This window comes from Paramisgurnus dabryanus, chromosome 16 (assembly GCF_030506205.2).
Source record: "Paramisgurnus dabryanus chromosome 16, PD_genome_1.1, whole genome shotgun sequence".
NCBI lineage: Eukaryota > Metazoa > Chordata > Actinopteri > Cypriniformes > Cobitidae > Paramisgurnus > Paramisgurnus dabryanus.
Genome location: NC_133352.1, coordinates 33,014,061 through 33,036,289, shown reverse-complemented (window position 1 = coordinate 33,036,289; position 22,229 = coordinate 33,014,061). Strand labels below are relative to the sequence as shown.

The window sequence follows — 22,229 nt, the reverse complement described above, 5'->3', positions numbered from 1 at the left end:
CACAAAAATATTTAGCAAAACAAAGACATTTATACTGAAAGTAACAACTGGAGGGCGAGTAAATAATAACAATTTTAATTTAGGGTGAACTATAGTAAATGTCCTTGCTCTTCCAAGCTTTATAATGGTAGAAAACAGGGATAAGGGAACAACTTCTGACTTTAAACCCCCAAAAAGTGCATTCATCTTTCACAGAAGTAATCCACATGGCTCCAAGAGGTCTTCAGCAGGTAAATTATTTTATTTTGTAAGAAAAATATCCGTATTTCAAACTTTATAAACTATAATTATGAGCTTTCGGTTACAACGCCGTCTTGGGGCCTCATTTTTAAAATACTGAGTACGAACCATCCTACATTTGATCTTACAATCATTTATCAAAAATGCGTACGTGTGATTCATAAAACGAACATAAGCACAGAAAATGCACTGACCCCTTTCTTTCAGATGGGAAATCTATAAATCACAAATGATCTTGAACTTGTGCGCAGCTGAGCAGTTTTAGATCTCCGCCTTTAAATGATGCCTAATTATTGTCATTGACATATAAAAGAACATCTGTCAATGTTTAAACCATAGACTGTAAAAAAAGATGGACGACGCGACATCGCCTCCCTCCATTGTAATGAATTGAAGCCAAAAATGTCCGACCACGGTCGCCGCCATGTTACGTAAAAAACGTCAGTTTGGAGCCAAGGCATGCGCAGAAGGAATCGTCCGTGGAGACAGAGGCGGAGCTGTGGTATCAAACTTCCGCACAAACGCTCGCGCGACCAATACAACCACGCCAATCTTAACGACACGCCCCGTTTCTATAGCATCAAATAACTAGCTAAAATGAAAGTTATCACAAAAATGAACACTTGAGCATATATCAGCGTGATAACAACTACTTAAAAAGGACCAAAACCATCTTTCGGAAACTTTTATTGGAAGTGTAAATATTTTTTTTATTTAGAGCAGAGTCCCATTTGTTTGAATGGAGAGGGCGGGGTTATGACTTGTACTGCAGCCAGCCACCAGGGGGTGATCAAAGAGCCAGAGGCTTCACTTTTCAAGACTTATGAGGCACACCGGTTTAAACCCTTTTCAAGCAGCAATATTGGTTTATATTTCCAAAAAAACTACAGCAATCTGACAAGCATAAGTGCGTATGTCTGCTCAGACCCTGACGTGGTGCTAAGCACTTTTTCACGTCAAAGAAAGTTTTTATAAATATGGACTTTACGATCAAATCTGTGCGTATGTATGCTTTATAAATGAGGGCCTTGGAGTTTCGGTGTATTAAAGGGCTCGTTATAGTTGCGCGTAGGTTCTGCGTCGGTTTTCATATACAGTGAATTCACACAGGGCATAAGTGTTAACGCTTCCCATTCCCTTTTAATGGGTGACGTCATGCGTTGCTGAACTGAATTGTGGATCCGTCAGCACCGCGTCAGTGCCATTGCTTGCGGCAAGTTTAACATTTTCCAACTGTTCAAGCGGCAACAGGTGCGTCAGCCAATCAGATCGCTTATGCAAATAACCTAGGCAGAACCAGCCAATTACATTTAGGGAAGACCGGAGCATGCGTTGCGGCCACTGTGATTGGCCGTTGGGCACGCTTCAGACAAGCCTTCTGTCAAGCGGTGACGCCTATGGCACGTGTGAATGTGACGTCGTCCGCGCAGACCGCTGGTGGGCAGTATCCACTCGTGTAACCACAGTAGCAGCGCAACCGTCAAAGAAGAAGCAGCTTGGCAAGTTAACCCACAAACGAAGAAGAAACAGCAACTTGTGTATGATTTGAGAAGACCAGCAGTGATGGAAGTAAATAAACAGCGACTTTTGTTGCAGTTTGAGTTAAATCACTCCTCAACTTGGCTCATCTTTGTTTTCACCGTCGCAAACGGAAATACATATGACACAGTTTTTTTACCTGACGGAAGGGGTTCTGGTGGACTTGCGGTTCACGTAGAACTGACACGCTGTTAACATTTTTTAGGCTACGCACAGGCTACAGATAACCTATGGCGTAGCTACGCCGTACAGCTTACGCACGACTATAAATTGGGCTTTAGCGTTGGTTGCCATGGGTACGCTTGCACAGTGAATGATGTTGAGTCCAAAATGGCGTTGTTACATGTTATTATAGTTTATAAAGTTTGATATATGGATATTTTTCTTACAAAATTGCATCGATTACTTTCAGAAGACCTTTATTAACCCCTTGGAGCAGTTTGAATTACTTCTGTGAAAGATTGATGCACTTTTGAGTTGTTCCCTGATCCCTGTTTTCTACCACCATTATTAAGCTTGGAAAGCAAAGACATTTACTAAAATAACTCCAAATGTGTTTGTCTGAAAGATGATGGGCATATGCATCTCGGATTGCTTGAGTAAATAATGGGATAATTTTGATACTGTATTTGACTGAAGTGACCAGGGCACCATAAAATAAAGTGTGACCATCATTCTTATGTAAAGAATCAACGTAATGAACTATTGCATTCAATACATGGCTAATTTACGTAAAAATAGCTTTATTAAATTCCTGAACATTAAAGATTTCGCAACTGAATTCATTTAGTAGTAATTATTCCCCCTTTTGACCATCAAGAGCTGCTACCTGATGCATTGGTATTTTTCTTACAAGACATGCACAGCATCTGTAATAAAGGAAACAACACCATTTTACAATATTTTACTATGTTCTTACCACAACTTAGACAAATTAATACATACCATAATCTTTTTTTCAATGCGTGCACTTAATCTTTGTACAGTCCATCATGAATGTGTTAGCATTTAGCTTAGACCCATTCATTCCTTAGGATCCAAACAGGGATGAATTTAGGAGCCACCAAACACTTCCACGTTTTCTCTATTTAAAGACGAGTAGTTACACGACTAAATATGGTGGCACAAAATAAAACGTGAAAATATTTTAAGCAGATAAAAATGACTCCTATTGTATTTTGTGCCACCATACTTACTCGCGTAGGGGTCTTTAAATAGAGAAAACATGGAAGTGTTTGGTGGCTCCAAAATTCAAGTCTGTTTGGATCCTAAGGAATGAAAGGGGCTAGGCTAAATGCTAACACATTCACGACGTGCTGTACAAAGATTAAGTGCACGCATTGAAAAAAAAGGTATGTATTAATTAATCTAAGTTGAGGTTAGAACATAGCAAAATATTGAAAAATGCTGGTGTTTTCCTTTAAGCCTTCATAGTACACAAAAAAAATCTGGCAAAATATTGGCACAATCGAGTCTCCATAAACAAAGCACCTGTATTTGAGGTCATAATTCCCTAATCATAATTTATAAAACAGTGACAATACATCAACAACAGAAGATGGGACTAAAGATCAAAAAGCATATAAATCCTCTGTATCCACAAATAGTGAATGCTTGAAAGGCTCAGATGTATTAGTTCTCCCTAAAATGGAGACTATTAATTAAAATACAATAGTTTATATCTTAATGTTACCATTACTTTCTGGCTAAGAATCTGCAGAGAAACTCTGCGTATGATTTTATATCAATGAAATAATTGAATCAGAAAGAACCCAAATATGCTACAACAAATCAAGGTAACGTGTAAATTGGTTAAGTACAAATCTAAATCGCATTACACCGGCCTGTCGCCTACACGCACATGATCAGCAGATGTTGTGAGCGTCGTCAGGACCCGATGGAGCTTCTCTGGAGCAGAAGAGAATGACAGACGTCACAGACGCGCACCGGTCTGGGGTACGAGGGCAGAGCAAGCTCATTACTGGAGCAATTGCTGCAGTAAATATCTCCACAGTTCCTGCAATGGTGCTTCAAAGGAGAAGAAAAAGAGTTGAATTAAAGGTGGGGTGCAAATGTTGACATTTGAAATCACCTAAACAAACACACCCCTACCCCAACAATAGAATCTGGACCACACATATGCAATGATTTTGGTTAGTAGACACGCCCCTTACTGCTGATTGGCTACAAGTGTGTTTTGGTAGTCAGCCCGACTCCCTTCTCCATAGTGTTTTTTAAAAAGCATGCACCCCACCTTTAAAGTAACGCAGTGAAGTCACGTGACACAAGCGTGAGATGTAACTTACTTTTCTCCGTGCGATTGAAAATTCTTTCTGGCATTGTTTGCATTGTGTGGCTTCATCGTCCTTTAGCCAGGCATGGCCCTGAAAAACATCCACATCATCATCATCTTATATTATTTTACCAATATGACTTTTGAAGACAAACCAGAATGCTGGACAAAATGAACATAATAATACAGTGATAAATATGTTATGCATGTAGTTACATGGTGTTCACCTTCAATGCTTTGTTGACCTCTTTAAAGTCCTCCATCTTGAGCTTAGACCTTAAAACAGGATTTTAATGTGAAATGTTTTAATATTGTTCAATATGATGGACTATTATAGTACTTCAGAAAGACAAACATGAGAGAAAGAAGATGAAAAGGACCCTTACTGGCTAAGATGGAGACCCATCTCCTGCAGGGCTTGTTCCTGCTCCTCACAAAGCTGTTGAAGTTGCTTCTTCTCCTGCCGTAGTTCAAGCAGTTCCTGTAGAAAAACGCAACACACTTTTTAAGCAAACGCTAAAGCTGGAACTGATTAACTTCTACCATAGATTAGGCTATGCTTACACAACAACATATTAAAAACAGAAACATTTCAGCGTTTACACAGATTCGCAAAGACAACTAAAATGCTGTATTGTGAGTGCCAGGCCAGTAGATGGCGATGTTAGCTTGTAAAGAAACACTACACGTCTGTGCACATGCGCGTTATTCTACGCAGCAATAAATACAAAAAATCAAGAGGGTAAAAGCATCAAGCAATTTTGTTTAGACAGACAACAAGAAATATTTGAATGCATCAAAATTTGGTAAACTTTGTTGGAGAAGCATTAATAAACGCAGTATCTTGAGCTGCACAAACGCAGTCCTGTAGGTCGCCCTTGTTGTTTTGGATATACTCCCACATACTTCTGAGTTAACAGATGTGCATGACATCACCGTTATTACGGATTCATATATGTGATCCTGGTCTACAAAACCAATCATAAGTAGCATAGGTATCTTTGTAGCAATAGCCAACAATACACTATATGGGTCAAAATTATCGATTTTTAATGCAAAAAAATTATTAGGATTAGGGCTGACTTCTTATAGTCGAAGATTCAACGATTCGATTCGGAGATGTCTGATTCGAAATTACAAATCTTTCGGACTAAAAATTATCTATCCAGATAATTAAGCCAAAATAATGATTTATTCGTTTTCATACTTTATAAATACACATTAACAGTGTTGGTAGTAGCTTGTTAATCTTTTTCTCATAAGGGGAAAGACATAGCCAACCCTGCTTCTACACCGGTGCACCTCGTTGTCCTGGATTTAAATAATAATTTTATTTTAGTAAATGAAGGCGGTTAAACCGCATAGCGCTAGTGAGTCACGCAAAATCACTGCAAGGAAAATTCCTTCACCGCAACATCCCTATCTAAAAAAAAAAAAAAAGTTCGACTCTCAGTCAACTACGGCAAAATCTAACAAATCAGATTTGACTATGAAAATCCTTAGTTGAAAACAGCCCTAATTAGGATATTAAGTAAAGATCATGTTCCATGATTCCATTTCCTACTGTAAATATATAACAATTTTATTTATCATTAGTTATATGTGTTGCCTAGGACTTGAAGGCGATTTTCACAATATTTATATATTTTTGCACCCACACATTTTTCGCATTTTTAAATAGTTGTATCTTGTACAAATATTTTCCTATCCTAACAAACCATACATCAATGGAAAGCTTGATTATTCGGCTTTCATGCGATTTGTAAATCTCAATTTCAAAAAAATTCCTGGCCTTGTGATACAGGGTCACATTTACGTAGTTTACGCAAAGACAACAACTAGTCATTTTAAGAAACTTAAAAAAGCTCAAAAGTTTGTGTTTTTAGGATTTCAAAATGCCCTTTTTATGTAAACAAACAAGAAAACTGCATAAAAACTTTCCCGTTTACACACTGAAATAATGATTCATTGAATTTAATCAATTTTTTAAAGGTAAGTGGTTGCAATCAATTTATTTAAGCTACATTTAAACAAAAAAGATAAGTAAAATAAAATATAAAACTTTTGTTTAAATGTAGCTTAAATAAATTGATTGCAACCACTTTCCTTAAAAAAAATTGATTAAATTCAATGAATCATTTTTTTTTTGAGTGCATGTGAAATATCACGTAAAGGGCCCCTTATTCATAATGAACATGTTTCCTCTTGTTTAGATGTTGTCTACTTCACAGTCATTTATTAAAGGAATATAAAAAAACTTTCATAAAACAAGTCTGATAATTTACTCACCCCTATGTCATCCAAGACGTTTGTCTTTCTTCGTTCAGTCAAGAAGACATAACGTTTTTTGAGGAAAACATTAAAACATTTCTCTCAATTTAATGGACTTTATTGGACCCCAACAGTTTGATGTGTCAGCGTGACTTTACGTATTACATAATCACATCAAAAGGCCACGTGTTACATATGTAAAACGCACACTTGGGGACCATTTTAAACAATAAACTGACACAAAAACATTAATTATTATCATTCCTTATATCACGTGTCTGTTGAATGCTGTATTCTGATTGGCTGAGAAATGTTCCGTGGGTATGCGTTAATTTCTGATAACCGCACACCTAACTTGTCAAATGTCTTAAAATAAGGCACCAGAGCAATGTTTGTGGTAACCGTGGTATAAGAGGAATAATCAACTCCGGTCCTTTGAATGATAAGAAAATAATGCACACTTCGCTTTGTGCCGCATTGCACCTTGGGTGTGCATTATTTTCTTATAATTAAATGGCCCGTCGTCAATTATTCCTTACATATACAACAACGTCTGAACGGTCCTCTTTCTCATCACATGTAAACAATGGAGCGGTAGTTTAGCATACGTCATGCGTAAGGTCACGCTGGCGTGTCACATGGCTAGTGCAAGACGAGAAGTTGTGGTTTAAAAGTACTTTTTTTTATTGCCGAAAATGACGATCGTTTTCCCTAGATAAGACCCTTATACCTCGGTTGGGAACGTTTAGAGCCATTTAAAGCTGCATTAAAAACTGCAATTTTAAACTGCATTGAAACTGTAAACTCCAATAAAGTTTAATAAAGAAAGAAAAATCCTGCAATGTTTTCGTAAAATAACTTAATTTCTTATCGACTGACTGAATAAAGAAAGACATCAACATCTTAGATGACATGGGGGTGAGTAAATTATCAGGATTTTTATTTAACGAAAGTGGAATAATCCTTTAAGTGTAAAGGTTACGGGTGAAGCAGTCGTGCATCTCACCGTCTGCAGGCCCTGCAGCTGCTGCAGTTGTGTGCGCAGCTCTGCGCTGTTGTCTTGTTCTCTCTGCAGCTCTTTCTGCATGTTTTGCCGCTGTTCCTTCTCATTGCTCAGTTCAGACTCCAGTCCGGCCCTATCGGAAGAGAACGACAGCCACGTTGAAACCAAAGGAGGACCTCGAGAGAAAAATGATGACTATGTAAGTGAAAAGTTATTCATGTTTATGGAGTCCTGCTTTGGTAACCTGAGCGTGTCCAGGTCAGCGAGACGCTGCTGCAGACCGTTTATTTTCCCTTTCATCTCTGACCTAAGCTCATTCTGGCTTTCGTCCGTGTTCTTGCGGAAATTCTCAGAATTTTGAAGCCTGCAGAGCAAACACTCTTGTCAGATTTGCTTTCTTAACCATACATAATATTTTTGACTGAACTAGTATATGCACATCTTTAAAATATCACCTCTGCTCCAGTTCTTTCATGGTCACCTCCATCTGAATCAACTTCTTTTCGATTTGTAGTTTCTCCTCTTCTTTTCTCTGAGACACTCGGTCAGACTCCTTATAAATGACACAACAGGAAGATAATTTCAAATTAAGAGTCCAAATAAAACCTATTCAAAGTTACATACAACAAATAGTAGTACCTGTGCCTTGTTGAACATCTGTAAGTTGATGTTCTTCAGCTGGTCCAACTGTTGTCGCAGTGCAGCCAGCGTGTCATGTTTCTCGTGAATGTCCTTTTCCAGGAGTTTCATGGCCACTTCCATTTCCTGCTTGAGACCCATCTGTAGTTCCAGCTCTTTTTGCAGTTCCTGATTGGTCAAACAGTGCAAGTCAGCTTAATAAACAACAGCGACTCAAAAACCATCGCTACATCGGGCGATGTTCAGTCTGACCTGCCGGATTCGTTTCTCCTCTTTGTACTGCTTCCAGACAACATTGTACATTTCATCCAAACCTTGCCGTGTCTGTCGATATGTTTCCAACTCCACTTGGCTGTCCTGGAGAGTCACCTAAAAAACAGGAAAAATCCCATATTGATGCTCACCGAATGTCGAGAGCGAGTAAGTAATGTGACTAGCTGCGTTTCCATCACCCTTTAAACTGCACAAATTGAAATAGCGAATTAAAGATAAAAACATGGTAATTTCGCATAAACTTGCATATATAGCAAAAAAGTTTTTACACTCGGGTGAGGTGGTTTTTCAAAAAGGAATCGCAAAACTACGATGGAAACAGTTTACAGGTCAGCTTAAATTATTAAAAGTCACATTTTTTTTAAATATTGCACGGTATGTTTGGTTGGAGGACAAGACAGAAGAGGTGTTTTTGACTTCATGTGGCATAAAAAAATGACAAGTACATGACATAAATTCAGAAGTTGACTGCTTTGTATGCTTTCGAGTCGCTTGTGTGGTATTTTGATGTCATCTGCACCGTATAAAGATAAACCGGTCGCCAGAATGACTTATCGAGAGACAACAAAATTACGTTTTAGTCACAAAACATTGGTTTAATGGAAACCGTGTCATTTAGAAATTTAACATTTAGAAAATAACACAATTTTTTAATTGCGCAAATCTTTAATGGAAACGCAGCAACTGGCAAAATGCCATCCTGCTGTTGAGACATCAGGAATTAACGCTTTCCCCCCATTGACGAGTTATCTCGTCAATTAAAAGAAAGCACTTCCCTGCCAATGACGAGTATTTCCGGCAATCCGCTATACCGCTATTATCCACCAAGTTCCGCAACTTATAAAACCCAGAAGTATCGCCATATTTGAGAGGTGATAAAAGAGAATGACAGCTAATGAAGGTAGGATGAAACATTATTTTTGGTTGTTGTTTGAGAGCAGAGGGTCTGTTCTTTCATTTGATATATTGTATGTTTATATACATGGGTTTCAGTCATGTGACTTTTTACGTTATGCCGCCATCTTGAGGACCTACCGAGTACCAGTAGGCTACTGACAAGCATTGGCTGGCTTGCTACAATTTACGGATTTCTTATCTTTTACTGTCTATGATTCTTATGGATACGGGAAATGGCTACGAAAGACAACATGTCGCACCTCGACTGTCATGAAAAGAAACGCGACTTAAAAAAAATATACCTTGGTTTGGGTGTGATGCCTACTCAATCCCCGATACGTTCTTCCAGCCGCTGTTCGCTGCTACCGAACTACCACTATTTTACAACACTAAGGCGGCGCGTCACAACATGAAACTTTGCTCGAAGTATCACCTGGATCTCTACTCATGAACGCGAACATTGAGAACATTGTTTGTGTGCACAGAGTTTAATAAAAAGAAAGTTTTGTACAACTGATTTTGGCTGTTATGGTGTCCGCTCGTCATCCCTGCCAGACGGAAATAATCGATTTCTGAATGCGAATGAATGAATCTCATATGAGGCTCCTTTTTCAACTAGAAGGTCAATATTGTTTTTCACTTGCGACAAAACAACGAATTATCTGTGCATTTATATGGAACTATGCTTTAGGAGCTATCCATCTTTACTCTCCTCCCTCCTTACGTTCCATTCGCAGATCGATACATCTAGACTGGGAAGATGGCGGCGAGCGGAAGCCAAATCAACCAAAGTCAGTTGTTCAAAACCTTCTTTTTAGTAAACTCTTTGTTCACAAACAATGTTCTCAATGCTCGAGTTCACGTGTAGAGACACAGGCGATACTTCGAGCAAAATATCATGTTTTGTCGAGCCTTCTTAGTGTTGTAAAAATAGCGATTTTGATGCTCACAACATATTGAAGGCATAGCTTCTAGTTCTTTTGCGACCACTTCAGGTCCTCAAAATGGCGGAAGACAAGAGATTGACGCCAGCTGAAACCCATGTATATTTTTAAAAAAATTCTGTAAGGCATTAAACTTTTGTGAAAATCATGAAAAATGCTGACACTGGCTGGCAACTTAAAAAAAAACACTGGCGGGGAAAGAGTTAAACCACATGAGGGTGATTTAAAGTCACAACTAAATTAAAATTAAAAACTTTATTTGGGGGGAAATATTGTGGTAAAAACGGACTTCATAATTTTTAAATCAAAAATGCAAACCTCCTCTCCTCCTCGAAAATGAAGACTTAGTCCTAGACTAAAATAAAGAGCTGAAAACAAATTGCACGGACGTATTTTAAAACACATCAGTGCTCTTTGTTTTGCCTCAAAATGCACACAAGTAATGTTTTTAGTAGTGCTGGGCATAGATTAATCTATAGTAGTCAACATTTGAAGTGGATCAAAAACATTCACCAAATTTGTCCTAAAACAAGAACGGGTATTGGATATTGGTTTTTAAGAAAACTTTTAGAAAAGGTTTTGATCCACTTCAAATGTTGACTAGTGTAGATTAATCTCATACAAAATAAAAGTATTTTTTGCATAACATATGAGTTTGTGCTGTGTATGTATGTATTTAAGAAATATATATATATATATATATATATATATATATATATATATATATATATATATATATATATATATATATATATTCTTATATATTCTATATTATATATAAATAAAAACAATATATAAACAAAACATTTCTTAAATGTATATGTTTGTGTGTGTGTGTGTGTGTGTGTGTTTAAATATACATAATATTTACACACAGCACAAACTCATTTATTATGCAAAAAAAAATACTTTTATTTTGTATGAGATTAATCTCTATTAATCTATGCCCAGCCCTAGTTTTTATTAAGACATGTTTGCTAAAGTCGCCATGAAAATAAAAAAACTGTAATTAATTTCGGAATATTGTTGTACTTTTTACAAATGACTGATCTGTGAGCTTCATTATTTTTTTTTATTCATGTGCCCTCATAATCTTTCAAATCAAAACTGCAAATCTCCTCCCCTCCTCAAAACAATCTCTCTTAACTTCTGCTCACAGAGTATGGGAGTGGGCGGGGCCCCAGAAAAGATCGCAGCTATTAGCAAATAGCAACACGACCCAACTTCCAACGATCCCATCAATTCTTAATGCATGAATTCAAGTCCAGCCCTACCTTTTTCATTTCAGAAGCTGTTTCGACATACGCCATGATGGGAAAATTAAGACAATCGCTACTTTTGTGTCATGATTTACCATCACAAGTTTAAGCTAGGTAACTATACTAGTCTACATTTGAAGTTAATCAAAAAAGTTAATCCAAGTATGTTCAACAAGATGATGATTCGGTCTGATCCATTTCAAATGTTGACTGGTGTAGTTTTGTTTTATTTTTGATCTACATCTTGATGGGTCTTCAATTTTTAGTTTCTCTGTCTGTGGGAGAGACAGACAGCATCTTACCTCCTCTTTTCTCTGGCTGCTCTGGAGAATATTTGCATTCTCCTTTCTAAGCTCCTCCTGCTCTTCACGCAAAGCATTGATTCGGTCTGTGGCCGCTGTGAGCTAAACACAAAACACCAACACGTCACATCAAACAACACAGACTGATGCGATTAGAGATGCACTGATATATCAGCCCATAACCGGTAATGTAATAAGAGTGTTTTTTACCACTACGGGACAACGGCCGATAATCCTGACAATCATAAGGGGTGAAACATCTCTTATCTATCCTAATTAATTATTTTGAATTGGGTGACAATGACAGAATTGCAGTTTGTACGCTCTGCACTTCTAGGATTTCCCAACAAGAAGTAAAAAGTAAAACTATCGCTATCAAATATCGGTGTAAGTAACCAAATATCATGTATCAGTGCATCCCGTAAATGTGATGCATACAACCAAGTGTAATAATATTGTCTAAAAAACTTCAATTTTCAAAGTTTGGAGATCCTGACCTCCTCAATGAGTTTGGAGTTGGTCTTCTCCAACGAGTCCATCTTAGCCTGAAGATCTGTCACCGTGCAGCTGAGATGACGGTTCAGCTCTTCAATGTAGTGCTTTTGATCAAGGATGGCCGTCATTTTTGCATCACTGTTTGGGTAAAAATTGTTCATAATATTCATTACAATAAAAAATGTCATTTAGTATGTATTAAAATGCTGACTATTCACTAAGCAATTCATGTTTAAATGATATCTGTGATTTATTTGTGTCTACTCACTCCTGTTTGGTCTCAGTTGCCTGCGGATCTTTCAGGTACAATGAGAAATCAATGACGCACACCTGTAGCGATATACAGACAAGTGTTATTAATCACAGCCTGTCACATTGTACAGCTACTAGAAGTTGCACGAGTGTTAAAAGTTCACCTGAGAATCCAAATCTTCTCCTTTAACACACAAATTGGCATCGATCACATTGAGACCCACTAGCATGCCTATGATCACAGCCCCTTCCTCTTCCATTATAAGAGACCCGGGCTCATAAAACTCTCTGAGCAAGCAAAAAACATTTACTTTACATTCAAAAAGTTCAATATGTCTCATGAAGACTTTAAATATTGAGGGTTTAAACACATGCACTATTAGTGGGTGCATTTTAAATGAGTAAATTCCCCTATGTTGTTCCATTTTCATTATATTTTTCTTACCCAAGAAGGTCTCGCCTATTTATAAACACTTTCAGGTAGTCTGCAATTTTTTTCTGCATCAGAGCCAAATGCAGCCAAGCTCGAGCCCGTCCGAGTCCTGTCCTAAAAACAAATAGAAAACCTCATGAACGTACGGTTTTGTCATTACAGCGGTTTAAATATGTATGTGTCTGGATACCTACTTGAGTCCAGGCATATCCCGTACACTGGTGGCGATGTCGGCGGACTCGGGGCAAAGCTTCTCTATCAGCTCTAGAGGAGCCCAGATCGATTTATTTTGACCAATGAAAGATTTCCTCGCTGGCCATGAGAAAAAAAGAGAAACATGCTTGAACCATCAGGATTTAAGTAATTGCATGGCTGTTTGGTGTCCAAAATCATTCAATTTTTGCTATTTGGTATTCGCAAGATATTACTGGCCATACCAATATACATTTTTAGTTAAAAGTGTCTCATATAGCTGAAAAACTGAAATATGCATACACATTTCTCGGTGTATGACTGTCAGTTCTGTTATATACAGTCAACAATGTTACTCTACCTTGGTTCATGATTTTTCACTACATAAGACACTTTTTACTAGGGCGGTCAAAGGATTAATCACGATTAATTGCATACAAAATAAAAGTTTGTGTTTGCATAATATATTTGTGTGTGTTGTGTGTAATCATATGTATACATGAATACACACACACACACACACACACATCTAATATATAACACACACACATCTAATATTTATTTATATATATATATATATATATATATATATATATATATATATATATATATATATATATATATATATATATATATATATATATATATATTTATTTATTTATTTATTTATTTATTTATTTATTTATTTATATATAATATCAATTATATCAAAATCTAAATATATATATATATATATGTAAATGTTTCTAAAATACATGCATCATTGTGTGTTTATTTATATATACAAAATAATTACACACGGTGCACATACATATATTATGCAAACACAAACTTTTATTTTGTATGCGATTAATCGTAATTAATCTTTTGACAGCCCTACTTTTTACAGATAATAATGTCTTGTGAGCCATGACAAGAGTACCAAATTATTAAAATAATAAAAAACATAACCATTTAAAAATATTAGAGTTGCCTAACGAGTAGTCACGACTAATCGTTTGCAGAATAAAAGTTTTCGTTTACATATTAGATGTGAGTGTAATGTGTATAATAATTATGTATATATAAAATACACACACATGCATGTATATATATTTAAGAAATAGTTGCATGTATATAAACATTTGTATATTTACATATAATTTATATCATATATAAATATAAATATTTATTATATCAATATATTTTGTTCTTAAAATGAAACATACATGTGTTTGTATTTATATATACATATAATATTTTTTTATGTACTGTGTATAATAATTATGTAAACAAAAACTTTTATTCTGCAAACGATTAGTTGTGACTAATCTTTAGGCAGCCCTAAAAAAAGTTGACTTGAAGCAGCAGATGTACATGCAATTAAACAATCACCTACATAAATCTATATTTTAAATCTCCTCTCACCTTTCAAACCATGCTTAAGGCAGTGTTCCAGAACCACAAAGAACTGCTGTAGGGGTGGATACTCCGAATCGAGCGTCCGTCCGAGGCTCAGTGATGACTGGATCAGAACCTTAATGCTGAGCTTCATCATGCTGAGGAGATTTGACCTCTCCACTGCCATTGGATCCTTCATAGCTGAAAAGATCCAAACACAGACAGCTACAGTAACACACGTGCAATCACTTCCTGTGGCATCTGAGACCACGATCAGACCGCTCTGAACTGAATTACACTCGGGCTTACTTAGTGCAAAACAGTGATTCATTAATGACAACAGGAAAAGAGCCTAATATGGAACGTGAAGGGAAGCGGAAGTTCCTGCAGGAGAACATAAATTTGTTGAGTCAGGAAGCAGGTGCACGTTCTTCATATCCTCTGAACGCTTTAATGGCGTACAAGACAATGCTTTACATTACATAACCGCAAAAGAAGAAGTGACAGATGTTGGTTATGAAAAAGTTTATTCGGCACTATTTAACTATGACAGACAGTGAGTTTGACTGAAGCTTAGACTTAAGGGCTGACATTGACATTCTGCCTAATCATCCAATCATACTATTGATGAAGCCATTGATTTTTGCAAATAAATTAAAAACAGCTACTGTAGTCGCTAATTCAACGCTCAACCTTTACTAGATAATGGTCAGATAGCAGTGTTATTAGTGAATGATCAGAACTGTCTGATGTTATCATTTGAACTGGTTTGTGCTGTTCAACCAGTCAAAGTTTACACAGTTGTGTTATAATCACGAGTTAAACTAACCAAACAGAACTGTGTTCCTCAAACATAACAGTACTGTAACTCATAGCAGTGTGATGATATCTGAGGGTAATACCACGGTACTTTGATATATACTACAGTACTAACCCAGATAACAACATGTTCTTTGCCGAATCTGGCTTACATTTGGCATTTCTGGCTTAATTCTGGCTTAAGAGTCCTGCTTGAGTTTAATTAGGCAAATAAAGAAAATATTTGGCAGAGTTGTTTGGACAAAGGTTTTTGACATAAAGAAATGTTAAAAGTCTAAATATTTTGTCATGACAAAACCACACTGCAAAAAATTCTTAATGAGAAAAATGACCTAAGAAAATAAGTCTAGTTTGTAGACAAAAACTATACAATTTAAGCAAAAATATCTGCCAGTGGTTTTAGAAAATTTTGCTTAAATTAAGTGTTTAAGAAAAAATAAATCTTATAAATTTTTCTCACCCCATTGGCAGATAATTTTGCTTGTTTTAAGCACAAATTCACTTGAATTGAATATTTTTTTGTCTAAAAACTAGACTCATTTTTCTTTTCATTTTGCTCATCAAGAAAAAGCATTTTAGAATTGTTTGATATTTCTACTGAAAACAAGACAAAAATTCTAAGTAAGAAAGTGCATACAATAGGCCTACCATATTTATTCAAATACTAGAGACTTTTCAAAAGCTATTTATATTAAACCATATTAACAAATAAAAAACAACATTGTTATTTATATTCAGGCCGACATATGTTTCTGACGTCAACCCGACGTTGGTTTTTTTGACGTTAAACCGACGTTACAGATTCATTTTGTAGAACACTACATTTTCATCAAGCAGTGAGCGCTGTGTCATGTATCATTATCTAAACTATTTTCATACAATATTTTAAATTCCCAATTATTTCTCATTATATTTATGAATTTGACTGTCACTTCATTTCAAAACGACTCGGACACTAACTTAAGTCTATTATGCAAAATTTACACAAAGTGCATTCAATCTAACGTTAATGTTTTAGCAGTATTATCGGAATCAAACCAATAACATTTACGCTGCTTTTACACAAAGCTGGTGAAAGATGTATAAGATATCGCCCGAACTATACACTTTATATTGCAGTTATATATTATAGTGAAATATACCGTATAGTAACGTTCATGATGGTTTTTAACTGTAGAAAATTGATAAACTGTAGTATAACAAGACTGAAAACACTACAATATCAGAATTTTATTATGTATTTATTTTATGTGGGTCGAACAGACAAATATCAGATTGTTGTACATGTGTGATACCTGCTGATTTGTCGTGCTCAGAGCTGTTGTTGTGTTGTTGTGATCCAGCGCTGTAGTTATTCACCCCGCTGCTCAGCGTCTCCGACGCTTTACGAGCGAACGACAAAATCGGCGCCGACCAGGAGCTGTCTGCTGGTCTGTCCGTCCGAACCGAGTCAGTGCTATTGGACACATCATTCTGTCCTGGTTCCATCGTCTCTGCTCCTTCTTCTTCAGCAGAAGTATCTTCACATTCAACTTTTGCGTTTGGATCCTCATCCGCCATGTTTACCTGTCAAAGCATGTGACTCCAGACCAGAGTAATCGCTTTTGAGTGCTAATGTAGACTAATCGAGTGACGACTGACGAGCAAAGCTTTAGTTTTTGCCTACTAAAAGTGCACAAAATATTGATTTAAACAACCATTTAAACAAAATAGAAATGAAATAACAACTAAACATATCAAATATAAACTGGAAAAATCAAACAGATAGACCGCGCATTTTTTTCCTGTTTTATCAATTTCAAACCAATACAACTCACATTATACCCATTAAATACAATTTATTTTCTGTAATCCCATGTGATCACATATAAATATACTTTAGTATTTACTACAATTAACTGTTAATATTATAGTAATTGTTAATACATACTATGCCCAGATAGTGTTCTGTTGTATTAACCAGTGCATTGCTAAACTGTATTAGTATATACAGTATATAAATACTGTATCTTACTTAAAAAAAAATACTACAGTAATATAAAGTTTAATAATAATAATTTAGAAGTAAAATAGAAACAGAAAATCTCATCTATATTTTGGGTCTGTGCAAGGGTTTACATTATCCACTGGATGTCACTAACGAACGTTGTTAACCACACAGCGCTGGTGCTATGTTCAACGTGTTTCATACCAAAACCAGCTATAAAGGTTTTCCTTAGAAATTAGGAAGTGTTTCAATGAAACTTGTTTTCGTGTGATAATTGAATTAGGCTATTTCAGATCATTTCTAGTGATGGATTATTTAATGTCACTATAGGCGGAGTTTCATGGACAGGACTAGGATTTAGTTTAATTATTAAATATAACTAGTTTTAACAAACATGCCTTACTAAAAACATTACTTGTGTGCACTGATGTATTTCAAAATATTTCAAATAAATTTAAAATAAGTTAATTTCAGTTTGGACAGCTATTTATTTTAGTCAAGGACTACCCTAATCCTTATCAGGGAAACCGCCCCTAGGTGTTATAAGGAAAGCGTGCACACTTGGTTAAGAATGTTATGTTTATGATTAAGAAGGATGTTGAATTAGTCAAGTCTTAAACAGATGTGACTATCTGTGAATGTTTTTATTAAATAATAACATACAATCAGAATTGTATTGTAGCCTATATTAATAAGTCAAATGCAGTTGTATTTATTTTATTTATTTGTTTTTGCTTAAACAAAGTTGATGTTTTTTCTTTGGATAAATAAATAACTTTTTTTCGACTTAACGTCTACCTGGCAGAATTTCCTCCTTTGGAAAATCAACATCACTTGAGAATTAACAAAAGTTATTAAAACAATTTATCAATGCATAATTATGTCATGTATGTTTTGAAATCAAACACGATGTCACCATAGTCGTAAAACACATATGTTAAATTACAATGTGCTGATTTTAAAATTGCATTAAAAAAAATGTAAGAGTTCACAGTAGTTCGACATGTGCATGACACAGAGTGGGCGTGGTCACGGGCGTATTTAAACCCTGGTGACTGAAGACGCCGATGATTTCCTAACCTTCAAGCGGGAGAGGCGCGCGTTCACTGTTACGAATTAACATTCAACGTAACAACCTACTGGAGACTTAAAAGGAATTATTACGGACAGGATTTTATTTTTAACAGTTCAATCCAGTCACTTCCAGAGTGGAAATATGAAGTTTTCAGTAGTTTTGCGTCATTTCGTCTTTGCCCTTGGTGAGTACCTATAAACGCCGACTGCTGAAATCTTAGCTGTGTGATCGTGTACGTGTATACTTTCTGATAATCTTTATGAGCTGATATGTCATGTGGACGTAATGAAACAACCCCCCCCCCACCCTCCTACTAAACCAATAAATCTATTTTCGGGTGACAAACAATGTCACTCGGTCGCTGTTATGGGTATATTCCGGGAAATATTTATTTTTGACCCACGCGTTAGCTCAGCGTCTGTGCATGCACGAGTTTTGTAAATGAAGTCTCTCGGTACCCTGTAGGGGTGTTGGGTAATGGTGACGAGCCGCCTATTATTAGGTTTAAAACATTGTATGCATGTCAGTATGCAAATATTTTACCCAACTTTAACAGCACCAACAAGAAACCAATGCTCCATTCATTGCCATATGAAAAAACTTGGGGAAAACATGAATGTGTCCATTGGTTTGAGACATCAGATTGTAGTAGCCTAACTAATTTAGTGTGTTATATATTACAAACAGCTTGATTAAGTTTTAATGGATATTTACTCTTTGTCCTTCCAGTGGTGGTCACATGGGTGAACGGTGCGTCTATCGAGAGGTTCGAGAACGAGAGTCCTGCACAGACAGCTGTCATAGACCTCTTGGAGGTATTGAATGAACGGAGATCTTCAGTGGGTAACAAGCAAGTGGAATATCAGGAAAATGACGATGAGTATTACTTTGATGACGAAGAGGAAGATGATGAGGTTTCTGGGGATTACGGTTTGCCATTAGGTAATTAAGGAATTTTTTCAAAACCAATCATGGGTGTGCTTTTTATTTTATTTTTATATTTAAATAAAATCTATTTCTCTTTCACCCAAACAGTGGCGTTTTCAAGCAAACCAAAAGATCCAAGTGCGGTGTTGAATGCAGAAAAAATGGAGGGCTCAAGGAGGAAGGGTCAAGGAAGGAAGAAAACGAAAGGAAAGGGAAAAGGAAAGAAGAGGAATCCGTGTCTGAAAAAATACAAAGACTTTTGTATCCATGGAACCTGCCAGTACCTTAAAGACATAAAGGGACCTTCATGCATGTAAGTTTGGTCAGTTTCTTATTTTACATTTTAAAGGCGTCTCCATTCCCTGTCCTGTATATACAACTTTCAATTTCTGTCCAGATGTGACCCGGGTTACTCGGGCGAGAGATGTCACAGTTTCTCCTTGGAGGTTAGGACCGAAGAAAGCGCGTACAACCGCACGACGGCGCTTGCTGTGGTGGCCGTGGTGCTTTCTTGTTTGTGTCTCACCATCATTGTGCTCCTATTGGCTCTCAGGTTTGTTTTCATCACCACTTTAGTTCTTTTAAGAACATGCTTGTTTTTAGTGCTGTGAACTAAAATCTTTGTCACTTCCATCACTTAGGTTTCACAAGCGAGATGCTTATAACGTAGAAAGCGAGGAGAAAATTAAACTGGGAGCCGCCCCACACCACTAAGATAAGAGCGGTAAGTGAATGTCATCAATTAATCGTCTCATAAACTTATCCAGCGTGACTTATCCGATATGCTTGACATTTGGCCTCCTTTTTAATTCCAGTGTGACCGTATGGAAATTCTACCTCCGAAATAAAGTGGCAAAGTTGAATGTTTTGAGGAACAGTGGGCATGGCTTGCTAGAGAACCGGGTAGAGTGACGTTGCTTGTTTGGCACATCCTTCAAAGGCCCGATTCGTGGATATTTCTCTAAAAGGTTCTCCGCTAAAAAGAGTAAAGCTAGCTCAATACCTGCCACAAACTGGAACCCCGGCAGACCGGCCAGGTCTGGAAGAGACTCTGGGGTGTTCGGACATTTTTGTTCGATGCAGAATAAGAACGAACTTTTGAGAGTTGGGAATGTGGTTTGGTGGTGAGGCTTTTATCAAACGAGCCTCGTCTGAAATAAGTATTCTTAGAAGCATTTTTGTTGTCTTGTGCACTGTGTATTTAATGGCTAGCTATGCTTTTATTTATTTATGTATATATATTTATATTTATTTGGATTAGACCAACTTTATGCACTGCCGTTCTATTTGAAAGTCTCGTGTTTTATGTCTATGTAACGTTTTATTTATTAAAGCTGTTAGTAGTTAATATTTAAGAGTACTGAACGATATAATCGACTGAACATCAAAATAATAGTTTGCAAAAATTTTGATATTTTTGATGCATTTAATGAAGACAATATTTCTATTATTTTAATCTCCAGGACAGTGTTAGAATGTATTTCCAGCATATTTTAATCGTATTTCAAGCTCAGTTTTTCTTTTGTTTAAGAAAATAAAGTAACACTTTACAATAAGGTTGTGTTTTTTTTAACATTAGTAATAACATGAACTAACACCGATTTTCAACATTTACGAATCTTTGTTAATGTTTGTTAATTCAATACAACATTTAATTGCATGGTGCATTAACTAATGTTATCCGTTACATTTTAATAATATATTAGTAAATGCTGAAAGTAACAAGAACAAAGTAAATGTTGTAGAAGTATTGCTCCTTGTTAATCTGTATTAGCTAATGCATTTGTTAACAAATAACCTTATTGTGAAGTGTTACTGAAAATAAATGAATGGCTTGGTCAGTAAAATGCACTGTTTATAAACAACAGTGTGAAAATGATGAAATGTGAATGAAATGTTTTGTGCACTCTTGTTTGAGCTGTTTTTTTTTTTTTTTGTTTCGGCATCCCACTGTATACGATAAAAATACATACTGCATAGTGAAATGCTCAAACTGGAAAATTAATAGTTGAAAATAAATCTTTTTGATATAAAACCCTGATCTATTGTACAGTATTGTATGCCTGCTATGTTTCAAAGGAGCAAGATTTTAGCATGATGCAATGAGTCATTTCCTTGTGAGAACAGTTACCGGTTTCCCATTTCTGGGATATTTTTGAAAACTGGAATAACAAGATGAATACAGTAACGTCTTACTTTTGAGACTTGTCTAGTCTGCCTCCTTTCAAGACCCATAGATGTGTGAACGGCACCTGTATCCTGAACATCACTGCGGCCATGTTTGTGTATAACAAAAATGCTCTTTCATTCATAAATACACACACACACTCACAACATACAACTTCACAGTGTGTTACCAGTATTGCTTGCATCATGATTGGATTGCACTTCCTCCATTGAAGCAATACTTTTTTTTTGTTGGGCACACCCACAGTAACTTCCATTTTATAGCCCACTGATGATAAAATTAAACACAGAATTTCCTTCAGATCTATAAAAACAGCATCCGTGACTGACATAAAAGACTTCAAGAGGAAGTTACGCCACGCAGCTCGTTTCCTTTAAATGTTTGAAGTCGGTCTTAGATCCTTTGTTGGTTTCGTAACCTTTGACCTTGACTTGTTTAAACGTTCGTGGCACACTACCTTGACAAAGTGCATTAATTGCGTAGTTCATTCGGGTCAGTCATTCGTTTGGCTTGTGTGTTTTTAAAGCTACTGTATCTCCAAACAAGTGCATCAAAAAACGTATCTGCCGTCTGAACTTTACCACAGAGGTTTATTAGTTGATAGTAAACGTTAGCAAGTTTATTGTTTTACACGTGTTGCTTCACTCAGCTTTTGTAAATGGATATATCGGTCGGTCAGCTGACTAAACTGGCAGGAGATACCAGGAGGATCTCATCACACGCTGGGTGGCCATCGGCCTTCTTTTAGGAATGACATCATTCTCACAGTCCATGTGCTTTACGAGCTCTCCAACCGGACTCCCGAACATCTGGTTGGAATA

At 36.4% G+C, this 22,229-nt stretch overlaps 2 protein-coding genes across 4 annotated transcripts; one reads left to right on the top strand and one right to left on the bottom strand.

The window, feature by feature from the left end:
- Nucleotides 1-273: 273 nt before the first annotated feature.
- rufy1 (RUN and FYVE domain containing 1) lies at nucleotides 274-17,028 on the bottom strand. 3 transcript variants are annotated; one of them, XM_065275291.2, is made up of 18 exons: nucleotides 16,527-17,012; nucleotides 14,440-14,613; nucleotides 13,035-13,152; nucleotides 12,853-12,954; nucleotides 12,572-12,695; nucleotides 12,424-12,485; nucleotides 12,158-12,293; nucleotides 11,661-11,762; nucleotides 8,238-8,354; nucleotides 7,986-8,153; nucleotides 7,802-7,899; nucleotides 7,591-7,710; nucleotides 7,350-7,479; nucleotides 4,459-4,553; nucleotides 4,300-4,348; nucleotides 4,086-4,163; nucleotides 3,641-3,807; nucleotides 274-2,648 (listed from the first exon to the last, which is right to left on the bottom strand). In XM_065275291.2, exons 1-17 carry the CDS (start codon nucleotides 16,789-16,791, stop codon nucleotides 3,667-3,669), a joined length of 2,079 nt encoding a protein of 692 aa, XP_065131363.1. In that variant the 5' UTR covers nucleotides 16,792-17,012; the 3' UTR covers nucleotides 274-2,648; nucleotides 3,641-3,666. The 3 variants fall into 3 exon arrangements, with proteins under 3 accessions (XP_065131363.1, XP_065131365.1, XP_065131364.1); XM_065275292.2 differs by lacking the exon at nucleotides 274-2,648 and having other exon boundaries at nucleotides 3,078-3,807; nucleotides 16,527-17,011; XM_065275293.2 differs by lacking the exons at nucleotides 274-2,648; nucleotides 11,661-11,762 and having other exon boundaries at nucleotides 3,073-3,807; nucleotides 16,527-17,028.
- Nucleotides 17,029-18,278: 1,250 nt separating this feature from the next.
- Nucleotides 18,279-21,261, top strand: hbegfa (heparin-binding EGF-like growth factor a). Its single transcript, XM_065275289.2, has 6 exons — nucleotides 18,279-18,477; nucleotides 19,023-19,235; nucleotides 19,329-19,533; nucleotides 19,618-19,773; nucleotides 19,862-19,944; nucleotides 20,036-21,261. Exons 1-5 carry the CDS (start codon nucleotides 18,435-18,437, stop codon nucleotides 19,932-19,934), a joined length of 690 nt encoding a protein of 229 aa, XP_065131361.1. The 5' UTR covers nucleotides 18,279-18,434; the 3' UTR covers nucleotides 19,935-19,944; nucleotides 20,036-21,261.
- Nucleotides 21,262-22,229: the final 968 nt, after the last annotated feature.